Raw genomic sequence first — 13,052 nt, forward strand, 5'->3', positions numbered from 1 at the left:
TTTTTATTTTATTTTTTATATTATCATTTATGTTTTGTTTTTTACATACTGTCACCCTAGCAGTACAGTGTCACCATGGTGACACTGTACTACTTGTGGGGGGTGATGAAGATTTTTTTTTTTTACACTGATTGCTTTTACACCCATAAAGGCTGTAAAAGCAATCATTTCTCCTTCTCTCTGGCTGCATTCTTGCAGCCATGGAGTACTACTGTGTGAGCTGTGATTGGTCACAGCTTGTCACATGGTACAAGGCTGTTGTGAATAGCCTTGTACCATGTGACCGCTATGATCATTCACAGATTTCACACGTAGCAAGCAATGATGTCAGAAGTGAAATCTTGCTTACTACTCTGCATGTGATCACTGATTGGCCAATCAGTGATCACATGATTGGGACCTCGCACAGAGGTCCCGTTCGACGATCGGTGTTCCACTTTGTCTGGAGGACACAGCGGGAACCGGATCGTGGTGCTGCACGCTCCCAGGGAGCGCACACAAGCAGGGGGCGGGGAGGCCGTTTATAAATGGCCACCCGACCCTGCACTGCCACCGTCTGTCCGTTTATGTACAACGGCCGGAAGGGAGGTGTTGGTAAACAGTTCCTTATTTTAAACTGATATGCTTAATAAGCCATGTGGCATGCACAGGAGAATGCTGACTTCATTTAGTTTTGGAACAGTGAAATGTGTGAAGTGAACCCAGGCAAGGCAGCACATCCAGCTTGTGACCATATCATGCAGCTTCTCACTGATTAGTTCACTCCTGTGCACTCTTCTATAAGAAAGCCTGCAGTGTAAAGCCAGGTACACACATACTGAAAGTCGGCCAGGTCAGCAGGAAGCAGCCAACTTTCAGCCTATATTTAGGCCGGCCATACATGGGTCGAAATTCCACCAATTTTTCGTGCTTCGGACCTAAGAATAATCACTCTGTTAGTGAGTCAATGGCACCGGCTGATTTTCGTGGTTTTTCCCCTTTTCGGTGATTGGGCATGTTGGAAAATTCATGAAAAATGACCGATCTTTGACTGATGATGGTCAAATCATACGATCGTTTTTCCAAAAAGAATAGGCGCATGAGCCATGACCTGGAAGGCATAGAAGTTTCACCTGTTATATGGGGTGAACTTTATGACTTTGTCGACCGATTTTCGAAATCATTGATGGCACCATCGGATTACCGAGCGAACATTTTTGATTTTCGGACAAACAATCGTTCAGAATTTGCACCATGTATGGCCTGCATTACTCTTCTCTGTTCAACAGGGACTGTTTTCTGTTGGACGGTCATGCTTGAAAATCAGCATTCCATTTGTGTCTTTTATGGAGGTGGGGTGGGGGGAGCATCTGCTGTCAGAATGCAATGGTGCAGCAGAGGAGATACCTGCCTCCATATTGGTTAAAGTGGGGATGCGGGGGTCTGTCAGTTTTTGTTGTTTAACCCTGTGTAAACCCTGCTTTAGATTTGTATATTCCAGTGGCTGATAGAAACATTTCTGTCAGCCATCAAAATACACAAATAGGAACACACGTAGCCTGCTTCAGCCTTGAAGACGTCATCACATCGATGAAAAGCATTGATGGCGGAGCCAGTACATATGTGTGAGCCAGCAGGGATGAGTGGTGTTATGCAGCGGGAGGTTTACAGAGAGCGTCCGCTTGTAAATACTGGGAGCCTAACTGAGCACTGTCAAAAACAGTAAGACTCTACGCTACTGCTGGTTTAATACTGGATACATTTTATATGATTTATGTGAGTACTTAAGATTTTAATAAAAGGACTGAGCTGTATTTATGGTATCTTGCTTTGTTGTTTCCTATTGTTTTTTGGCATTCACACATACTATCATCCTGATTGTTCTCTGTGAGAGCTGGGAGTAGAGCCAAAGCTAGGGAAGCCATGATCTATCCATTATTATTGTGTATTAATCTAAATGTGGCCAACTGACAATTGCTGGCCACTGTTGGGTGGTGGGCTACACTCTGATTATCACACACATTGGATGAATAAGAATCAGCTTCACAGAATCAGCTGATGTTTTATTTGCTTGATGGAAGATGTGAACTTTGTTTCACTAAAAAGACACTTTGTTTTATGCTCTTGTAATGTTTTGTTAAGTGTGTTTCAGTTGCAACACTGTTTCTAATATTAAGCATAGTGCTGTATTCTGGAGTAGACTAAGTCTCCGGTCACGCTGGATGCGAATTGGCATGTGATTTGCATGCCATGCGACTTGCAAATCGCATGCTAAGTCGCACCTTATTGTCCGCAATTAGAACAGTCATATCGGTGCAGTTCTGACTTGGTTCTGACTTGGTCGTAGCCGCACTGATTTCTAAAGTAGTACATATACTACTTTTGGTGTGATTTGCATAGACATCTGTGTCAGATGTCTTGCAAATCGCACCTGAAATCGGCATGTCATCCGACTTTGAAATCACTTCACTGTAAGTCGCACGATTTCAAAGTCGGGTTTGGTGTGACCAGAGTGTAAGGCCCCTTTCAGACAGGCCAAATTCCGATTAGGCCAGCAGAGAATCTGTCCACTGATTCCCTGCTGATCAGGTGAGAGCGGGCAGACTAATGCAGGCCATACATGGTTCGAATTCCGAACAATTTTTTTTGTCCGAAAATCGAAAGCGTTGTTCACTCGGCAATCCGATGGTGCCATCAATGATTTTGAAAATCGGCCGACCAAGTCATAAAGTTCACCCTATATAACAGGCAAAACCTCTGTTCCTTCCAGGTTACGGCTCATGCGCATATTCTTTTTGGAAAAATGATCGTACGATTTGACCATCATTGAGTCGAAAATCGGTAGTTTTTCACAAATTTTCCAACATGCCCAATCACTGAGTAGGGGAGGAACCACGAACATCGGCTGGTGCCATTGACCCACTAACAATCGGTCGATTATTCTTAGGTCCGATTTTTGGATGAAAAATCGGCCGAATTTCAACCCATGTATGGTTGGCCTAAAGGTCTGTGTCTGCTCAGTTTCTGCAGAGCAGACAAGACAGAGCCCGCTCTGCTCTATGGGTGGCCGAATGTAAATAGACTCCGCTGTCCATTCACACCCAACTGCCTTCAGATCTGATATGCCTAGATGGAGGGAGATTAATCCTCTTCCATTTTTTTATTTATCTGACCAGATCTGATTGGAGGTAGGTGGGTGTAAATGGACACCAGTCCATAATAGGCAGACCTGATCAGATTCAGACCAGATCAGATTATATTGGCTGGGGTATATATATCGTTAGCACAGAGTGGGGATACAACACATTGTTAAAAAAAAGAAAAAAAAAACAACTGAGATACTTGCAGTAGCTGTACTTAAAAATGCTTCTACATCTCATACCGCACATATAGATGTTAATAAAAAAAGGACACTAGCAAAGCTTGTCAATGACTATATACACTCACCAGTAACTTTATTAGGCACACCTTGCTAGTGCCAAGAAAATATTCCACACACCATTACACCACCACCACCACCAGCCTGAACCGTTGAAACAAGGCAGAATGGATCCATGCTTTCATGTTGTTTATGCCAAATTCTGACCCTACTATCTGAATGTCACAGCAACCAGTCTGACCATTCTCCTCTGACATCAACAAGGCATCTTCATCCACAAAACTGCTGCTCACTGGATATTTTCTCTTTTTTGGACCATTCTCTGTAAACCCTAGAGATGGTTGTGCGTGAAAATCCCAGTAGATTGGCAGTTTTTGAAATACTTAGACCAGCCCATCTGGCACCAACAACCATGTCACGTTCCAAATCACTTAAATCCCCTTTCTTCCCCATCCTGATGCTCGGTTTGAGCTTCAGCAAGTCATCTTCACCACGTCTAGATGCCTAAATGCATTGAGTTGCTGCCATGTGATTGGCTGATTAGCAATTTATGTTACCAAACAATTAAACAGGTGTACCTAATAAAGTGGCCAGTGAATGTAGCTTTAATAACTGGTAAAGCTTTTCTAAATGCATTTTGTATTCACTTGCATTATCAGTGTCGACACAGCCAGGAGCTCAAAAAACATTGCAGTGGACCTTTTCTCCAACCCAAACCCTGCACTTTGTGTGTGAATACATGGATGCTTATACTGTATTATAAATATTAGCTGTGAAATGAAGCTTGGATGCATAAGACTTTAATGCTTGGATAGGGGTTTCCCTCATCATTAACATATCAATGTTATAGTTAAATACACTTATTTTCTGCCTACTGGAATTCTCTACTCAAGGCTGTTGGCTCATAATATGTAGTCACAATATTCCTCAAATAATCACAAAAAATGTTAATAAATCCCTCAATAGTTCCTATATTTCCTTTTTAAATGATTAAACGTTTTATTACCATTAATTACAATTGTGATTTTTGAGTTTCATATTTTTAAGCCTTCCTTGCTATCATATTTTTTTGTTTGTAAATTCATCCTTGTACATAATATCCATCCATAACAGCATGTATTCATGTTGTTCTTAGGTAACATAATAAGAGTACATAAAAAATATTTATTTAAAACATTCATATATTATGATTAGTCTTTTGACATTTGTTAACAATAGTAACATGTTTCAATTGATAATTTAGATGCAGGTGTGTTTATTTTGTTGTAAATCATTCCAGCAGCTGATCAGTTCATGGGGCTCAAACCAGTGGGAGGTGACTAAACGGTTGTACACGCAGTGAGAATAAGGAATTCTCCAGTGGTTGAAATCAGAATCCTTAAGTGGGGGTACAAGTGAAATCCCAAGTTTGTCTAGACATATGCCAACAAACACATCTTCTAAGTGAAGTAGCCTAATACTTGCAGAAATGTTAAGTATCTTTACTACAAGGTCTCCAGAGAAAACATAACCAGTTCCTGAGCAAAACGGAGGGTATTGTTCACCTGGATACAGCTCTGAAGACATGTACCATTTACTGTCCTTATTGCGATTCGGTGAATAACCTTTCATTAAATAACCTGTAAAGTAGTCTTTCTTTGGTGGCTGGTCTGGTTTCAACAACGTGTGAACTAAATATTCAGTATTAACAAACATGTCACTGTCTGTCTTCATGATGTAAGATGCTTGTGGACAGTACTTGGCAACCCAGTGCAGGCCCATCAGTGTCTTTAGAGTTAGGTTTTTGTAGGTATCCAAATAGTCTTGTTGGATGATATCATGATATTGCTGACTTTCAACTACTAGTTTCTTTTCTACATCATTATCAGTCTTTGCTTGTTTGCCTATTAAAAACAATCTCAATATATTTACTCCTGGTAAAAAGTCTTCTTTTCCCCAAGTTTGCCTGATGGCTTGACGAGCCTCAATTTGCCATGCCTGTATTTCTATAAGCAGAATAAGAAAAGGGTTGGTTTTCTGACATTTATTAGGCTCACTCAATATATATTTGTACTGAGAAAGGTACTGAGATGTGTGGTCTTCTTTTGCAGCTTGCTGAGCCTCTACTACAGTTTTGGATGTGTCAGAGTTTTTCACTGTCTGAGATGTATTTGTTTGAATTCTGAAACGGTGGAAATAGTCATTTGTAAGAACTAATTTCCTTGCAATCAAGGTATAATCTTTTGGGTTCAATGATATGAACAGCAGGAAAATCAAAGTCATAGATCCTAAAAGGAACACGGGGAGCACTAGAAACTTGATGCTCAGTTTTAAGCATGGAGCACAGCAGTAGTGTTTCTTCATGGTTCATATGGGTAAAAGGGTTGTGACAGTTCACAATGCCGGCTACTGGGATATCAAGGTTTGGAGACAAAATCTGTTTATAAAGAGAAAATATGAATTAAAATTTATAGGCTATGTTTTTTTTCCATAGGAAAATTGTTTATTTTTTTTCATGGAAAACAAACATTCATTACCTTTTCTTAAAACACATTTTAATACAGCTCATGGACATACTTAGGGGAAAACCTAAGTTCCTACTACAATATGCAGGCAGGTCTCGGAAGTGCAGGGCTCTCCTGGTCTGCTGTTTAGCAATGCAAATGCCTGAGCCCATGCAGATTCACCTATCTGCTTACTGTGTTACAGATGGCACAAACACCATCGCACTGGGCCAATACATCACTAACTCCCCTTTTAGTGGTCACACCTTTACACAGCTTTTTACTGTGGTTGAGTGCAGGCTATAGCTCCAACCAGGGGCGGACTGACCATTTGGGAACTCGGGCACTGCCCGAGGGCACGGGGTCAGAAGGGGGCCCCATGAAATGCCCCTGGTACCTTTCATAGGTTTTGTTGGGTGTGATTTGAGTGTGAGCAAGGACACAAGGGCCCCATGATCCCTTATTGTCTGGGGGCCCCATGAGTTGTCAGTCCGCCCCTGGCTCCAACGATCTAATTATGCACTCAGGGCTCATATGACATGGGGGCTTAGGTCACCTGCTGTGTGTTGCAGATGAGGGGTCCACACTTTAGATCCTTTTGCACTAGCCACCACCAACTCCTGGCCCACCCAGTATCCTGTACTGTATACCCCACAAGTGCAGCCTATCAGATGTTGCACTTGTCCAGCCACCTGCAGCCTAAGTGTGTACAAGCCCACTTGTTTCCACTCAGGTTTTTAGGCATCCCCTTGAATAGCATCCCTTCAGCCAGAAGCAAAACATGCCTTTTAATAAAAGTTTGCAGAATACAATTCAATGATGTAGCATCATATTTATAGGAAAATATCATAAGAACAATTGTACCAGTCATTATCCATCTTCAGTGACATTAGTCCCTTGTTCCATGGTCAGGGGTGCACTTCAGTAAATGAGCCCAACTCCAGGGAAAACCCTGTTCATGGTAATCTCACAATGGGAATGTCAAGGACACTGTCCAAAGTCCTGTTAATCCATGCTGCTGCTCTGCACTCCAACTCTCTCTGTCCCACTAAACTCTATCCACTAATTATATTGGGTCCTGCCAGAGATGGCAGGTTAGAGATATCACTGCCTCAGGGAAGGTATCAAGGGGAACCTAAACTAAGGGAAAGATAATACCCCCTTCCTATAAATACATCTGAAGGAGTAATTGAATTTCTTCAGCCAATATTATCCTCTGTGTTCCCTGAATGTGCTATTGCTAATTTGCAGTACACCAAGCACATGTAGGCTCCATGCACACTGGCTTAAAAAAAACACCAGTGCTCTTGGCAGAAAAAAAAACACTAATTTTGAGCATTTTTTGTACTAGCATTTAAATGCTTCTAGACTACCTACTGTGCGTGAACACATAGGACATAGGATTAGTTGCTTCTAGAGGCAAAACACTAAACTCCTCTAGGAGCAGCATTTTTTAAGCCAGTGTGTATGGAGCCTCAGGCTCCATGCACACTAGCTTAAAAAAACTCTCCTAGCAGCAGTGTTTAGAGGTATTTTTCTGCCTCTAGAAGCAAACAATGTTATCCTATATGTCCATGCACACTTTGTAGAGGCATTTTTCTAAACTCTCTGGTTTGTGTTTTTGTGAGCGATTTTCTGGCAGAAAAAAACACTGAACACTCCTAACCACTCCTAAGAGCTGGTAAGCAGTGGGTTGTTAAGGAGTGGGTAGCTGCCAGATCCTTAACAACTGATGACTCATCAGCTGTCAGCGGGAATCCCAGCTGTCAGCTGAATGTAAACAAAAGAACGTCGGCATTATAAAAAAAAACTGTGTTGGGGTCCCCCCATTCTATACCAGTCTGGTACAAATTTTAAGAGTAACCCCATGCCAAAAAATGGAATTAGGTCTGGTACCAAAACAAAAAATGGCATGGAGTCCCCCCCAAACCCATACCAGACCCTTATCCGAGTATGCAGCTTAACAGCCATGTTGATGGGGAAAAGGGCTTCTCCCCACAACCCTGGGCAGGATGGGGGGCTTATCAGAATCTGGAAACCCCCTTTAACAGACCCCCACAACCACAGCCCAGGGTTGTGGGGAAGAGTGCAATGGATATTTTGGGCCCACAATAATTTTTACCTTCATGAACATTATTGTGAACTTTTGACAGGGGTCTAAGTCTCAGTTCCTGCGAAATACAGGAACTGCACTTTATTAAAGGACATCATAAATGATAAGTCATCATTATTTATGAACTTTTGTATTCCCAAGAAGCATTAGGTGGACATTGACTGTATTCCTTTTGAATAGGCAACTTACCATCTGTTTCATCACCATAAACCCCCTTGAAGGTTTCCTGAAGAGGTTTATGTTAGTATGGCTACCTGGCTGATGTAAGGAAGTAGGCCCTGGACTCACTGTCATTTCTAACATCTACTAGGGAGTATTGTAATAGATCTTCCTGCGGGAATTGAATTCAAAGGATGTATGCTCAGCAGGACATTGGTTTATCATAAATTCCAGCTTATGACCTATGGCTGATCACTGTCTTTCACAGTCACACAGAGCCCCCCATTATACGGAAATGGCAAAGTCTTAAGATATGTGAGTGGGAGTGTCTCTACCTGGAAGGGTGTGTGGAAGGGTGGTTATAGAGGAGGTCTTTGCAAGAGTATATAACACAAAAGCAAGACCCCCACTTTCTCTCTTAACTTCTTGATCCCTGAGCACAATGGGAAGGTAAAGTTGTCTGCGTAAAGTATCATTGTTCTTTTTTTCTGTAACTTTCTTTCCTGTAGTTGTCTCTATGTAATGGTAAAATTCTGTATTTACATTGTAATATCACTACTTTTAAAGTTATACCAGCTGCTTTATATTTTGTTATATTTGAATAATAGCAAGCTTATTTTCTGTGTAAATAAATTATATCTTTATTTTTTAGCACAGTTATCATTTGATATTAACTTTATTGGTAATAGCCATATCAGGATTGGCTAGATTCTTACATAGACAAAAGGTTGTAGTCACTTATTGTATTTATTGGCAAGCGAATAAGTGAGGTGGCATAACCGCCAAAATATAAGGCCATTGTCCCCAATATCATGGGGAGAAGGTGCTTTGGGGGGAGCCCCTCAGCCCCAAAGCGCCCCCCCATGTCGAGGGCATATGGCCTGGTATGGTTTTGGAGGGGGGGTGCTCGCTCGTCCCCCCCTTTCCTAGCCTGCCAGGCTACATTCTTCTTAACAACATGCTATACACTGATAAACACCGACAAAAGGCTGGCAAAAACCGCTAACACTGAGAGTCTTTTATCCAGCATTTTTCCACCATTTGTTTCAGCTCCTACTGTGCATGGAGCCTAAAGGGAACTAATCACATTTAGGTTTATGCAAGAATTTTAATATTCAGTCTTAAAATATTTCAATTGTGCAGGCTTTCTTATGGATGGTTTATGTTTACTTCCTTAACCACTTGCCTACCAGGCACTTATACCCCCTTCCTTACCAGGCCAATTTTCAGCTTTCAGCACTGCCGCACTTTGACAATTGCGCGGTCATGCAACATTGTACCCATATGAAATTTTGATCATTTTTTTCTCACAAATAGAGCTTTCTTTTGGTGGTATTTAATCGCCACTGGGCACTTTACTTTTTGCTCTATAAATACAAAAAGTGCAAAAAATTTGAAAAAAAAAGTTTCTTGAAATTTTTCAAACAGGTAATTTTTCTCCTTCACTGATGTGCGTTGATGAGGCAGCACTGATGGGCACTGATAGGCGGCACTGATGGGCACTGATAGGCAGCACTAAAGGGCACTGATAGGCAGTACTAATGAGGTGGCACGGATAGGCGGCACTGATAGACAGCACTAATGAGGTGTCACGGATAGGCGGCACTAATATGCAGCACTGATAGGCGGCACTGATAGGTGACACTGATGATGGGTACTGATAGACGGCACTGACTGGCATCACTGCTGGGCACTGACTGGCGGCACTGACTGGCACAACCCCTGGGCACTGACTGGTGGCACTGACTGGCAGCACTGGTGGGTGGCACTGGTGGGTGGGCACAGGTGGGTGGCACTGCTGGGCACAGGTGGGTGGCACTTCTGGGCACAGGTGTGTGACACTGAAGAGTGGCACAGGTGGGTGCACTGCTGGGCACAGGTGGGTGATCTGCTGGGCACAGGTGGGCGGAGCTAGTGGGCGCACTGCTGGGCACAGGTGGGCGGAGCTTGCGGGTGGCACTGCTGGGCACCGATCATCAGGGCACTGATCATCAGTGCCCTGATGATTGGTGCCGATCCCCGCTCTGACAACTGCCGGTTCTCGGCAGTACTTTCCTCACGATCTGACAGCGTGAGGAAAGTGCAGCCGAGAACCGGCACTTGCATTTCCCTCTGATCAGCGTGTCATTGGACACCGCTGATCACGTGGTAAAAGGCCGCTGTGATTGGCCTTTTACCACATCACGTGATCAGCTGTGTCCGTAGGACACAGCGATCACGGAGATCGCCGGGTGCGTGCCCCCTGGGGCACGCAGGAGAGCGCGTTCTGGGAGGATGTCATATGACGTCCACCCAGAACTGGCCGGCCGCAGTGCAGCCGTCATTCGGCTATCTGCGGTCGGCAGGTAGTTAATTAGCTTAATTTATTTGTCTGTATTTACCACTTTATTGGGATCCTCCCTTTCAATTGCCTGACCTTGCATGATACACACCCATACTGTATGTTTAGAAAAAGGGTGTAAGCTCAGGTAGCTGGAAGGGCAGGCATTTATAGATTTCACAATGAAATATAACAGAAGATTAGTAAAGCTAACTAAGAGATAGCAACGGGAAGGGTATTTTTGTTTCTGTACGAAAAGGAGGTGAATTTCTTCATATTATTACAAAGAAACACAAAATTACAGGATATATTTCTGCTTAAAATGGCAATAAAGCAGTGTAAGGAACAACACAATGATGCAAACTCACACTAGCCAAACAGATTTCGCCTTTCTTTAACTTGGAGCCTTCGGAAAATTTTTTTTTTTTTTCTAAAGAGATTGCTACGAGTCATCTTTTTTCACAAGTTTAAAGCCTTAGTATAATCAAAATAAAAAATAAAATAAAAAATCACAAAAATCAGCTTCTATCAATGAAAGGTGATATACAGTGGGGCAAAAAAGTATTTAGTCAGCAACCAATTGTGCAAGTTCTCCCACTTAAAAAGATGAGAGAGGCCTGTAATTGGCATCATAGGTAGACCGCAACTATGAGAGACAAAATGAGAAAACAAATCCAGACAATCACATTGGCTGATTTGGAAAGAATTTATTTGCAAATTATGGTGGGAAATAAGTATTTGGTCAATATCAAAAGTTCATCTCAATACTTTGTTATATATCCTTTGTTGGCAATGACAGAGGTCAAACGTTTCCTGTAAGTCTTCACAAGGTTGGCACACACTGTTGCTGGTATGTTGGCCCATTCCTCCATGCAGATCTCCTCTAGAGCAGTGATGTTTTGGGGCTGTCTACTTTCTACCAAACAGTTCTATTTTGGTTTCATCTGACCATATGACATTCTCCCAATTCTCTTCTGGATCATCCAAATGCTCTCTAGCAAACTGCAGATGGGAGCCAATGTGATTGTCTGGATTTTTTTTCTCATTTTGTCTCTCATAGTTGAGGTCTACCTATGATGCCAATTACAGGCCTCTCTCATCTTTTTAAGTGGGAGAACTTGCACAATTGCTGGCTGACTAAATACTTTTTTGCCCCACTGTATATCACCTTTCATTGATAGAAGCTGATTTTTGTGATTTTTTATTTTATTTTTTATTTTGATTATACTAAGGCTTTAAACTTGTGAAAAAAGATGACTCATAGCAATCTCTTTAGAAAAAAAAATTAATTTTTTCGAAGGCTCCAAGTTAAAGAAAGGTGAAATCTGTTTGGCTAGTGTGAGTTTGCATCATTGTGTTGTTCCTTACACTGCTTTATTGCCATTTTAAGCAGAAATATATCCTGTAATTTTGTGTTTCTTTTTAATAATATGAAGAAATTCACCTCCTTTTCGTACAGAAACAAAAAATACCCTTCCCGTTGCTATCTCTTAGTTTACTTTTTTGCCCCACTGTATAAATAGATGACAGATGGATGACTGATAGGTCCGCCCCCTCCATTGTAGTACTGACTTCTATGAAGTGGGCAGCACAGTGGCTAAATGGTTAGCATGTCCGCCTGGCAGTACTAGGGTTGTTGGTTCAAATCCCAGCCACGGCACCACCTGCCTGGAGTTTGCATGTTCTCCCTGTGCCTGCGTGGGTTTCCTCCGGGTACTCCGGTTTCCTCCCACACTCCAAAGACATGCTGGTAGGTTAATTGGATCCTGTCTAAATTGTCCCTAGTATGTGTATGTATGAATGTGAGTTAGGGACCTTAGATTGTACACCCCTTGAGAGTTAGGAAGTGATGTGAATGTACAATAAATATATGTAAAGCGCTGCGTAAATTGATGGCGCTATATAAGTACCTGAAATAAATAAATAATGAATGGAGTTGCTGGTCATAAAGGATGGTCAGACACTCATGATGAGTGCAAGTGACAGCTCCCTTCTAAAAACTCCCACAGCACCAGAAGATTATGACGACCAGGGTGGGTGGGACATTGATGGAGGATGATTTCAAGAAAACCAGGAACCACCAGCACAAGGGACACCGAGCAATATTAGTAAGTCATGTCCCTTGTGCTCAGTTTTGAATTTTGTATTTTGACTACACCTAGGCTTTAATGATCTTGAAATTCCAGCAGTATTCAAAATATTTCTTATGTTTATGTCGCATTTCCACTCGCAAAGCTTGATTTAAGCTGTGTGCATTTTTATTGATGAGAGGTAAGAAGTCTTCTTTTTTGCAATATTTTTTAGATGATTTAAGCTGATTTTTTTAACCCTTTAAAAAATATAGGGTGGAATAGGTGAAATTCAATTAAGCACTGATAATACTTTTCTGGTGGCATGGCCTCTTTTAAATAGCCTGTGCCTAATTCAGAAATTTGACACATGAACCAAAGTAGTTCTTATTTCTGTCACTTTAAAAATCTGTTACTATGGTTGTGTCAGTTTAAAAAAGAATTACAGCCAGTTCACAGATTTGCAAACTGGCAGCAATTAAGGCCAATTCCAAGCTGGTGTACAGGAAGATATCAGTGCTCACAGGCATTTTTTGCTGGGAAGCTGTCA

At 41.9% G+C, this 13,052-nt stretch overlaps 1 protein-coding gene across 2 annotated transcripts in view; it reads right to left on the reverse strand.

The window, feature by feature from the left end:
• Positions 1–3,402: 3,402 nt before the first annotated feature.
• The window catches only part of LOC149461077 (beta-1,3-galactosyltransferase 2-like), a 45,233-nt gene continuing 35,583 nt past the window's right edge, over positions 3,403–13,052 (reverse strand). For both annotated transcript variants that reach the window (XM_089678852.1, XM_089678853.1), the window contains exon 2: positions 3,403–5,774. In XM_089678852.1, coding sequence (XP_089534978.1) covers positions 4,598–5,701 — 1,104 coding nt within the window. In that variant the 5' untranslated portion in view covers positions 5,702–5,774 and the 3' untranslated portion in view covers positions 3,403–4,597. The remainder of the gene's footprint in view (positions 5,775–13,052) is intronic.

The sequence above is a fragment of the Staurois parvus genome, unplaced genomic scaffold (assembly GCF_062004578.1).
Source record: "Staurois parvus isolate SC_StPar_1 unplaced genomic scaffold, SC_StPar_1.0 ptg000210l, whole genome shotgun sequence".
Taxonomy (NCBI): Eukaryota; Metazoa; Chordata; class Amphibia; order Anura; family Ranidae; genus Staurois; species Staurois parvus.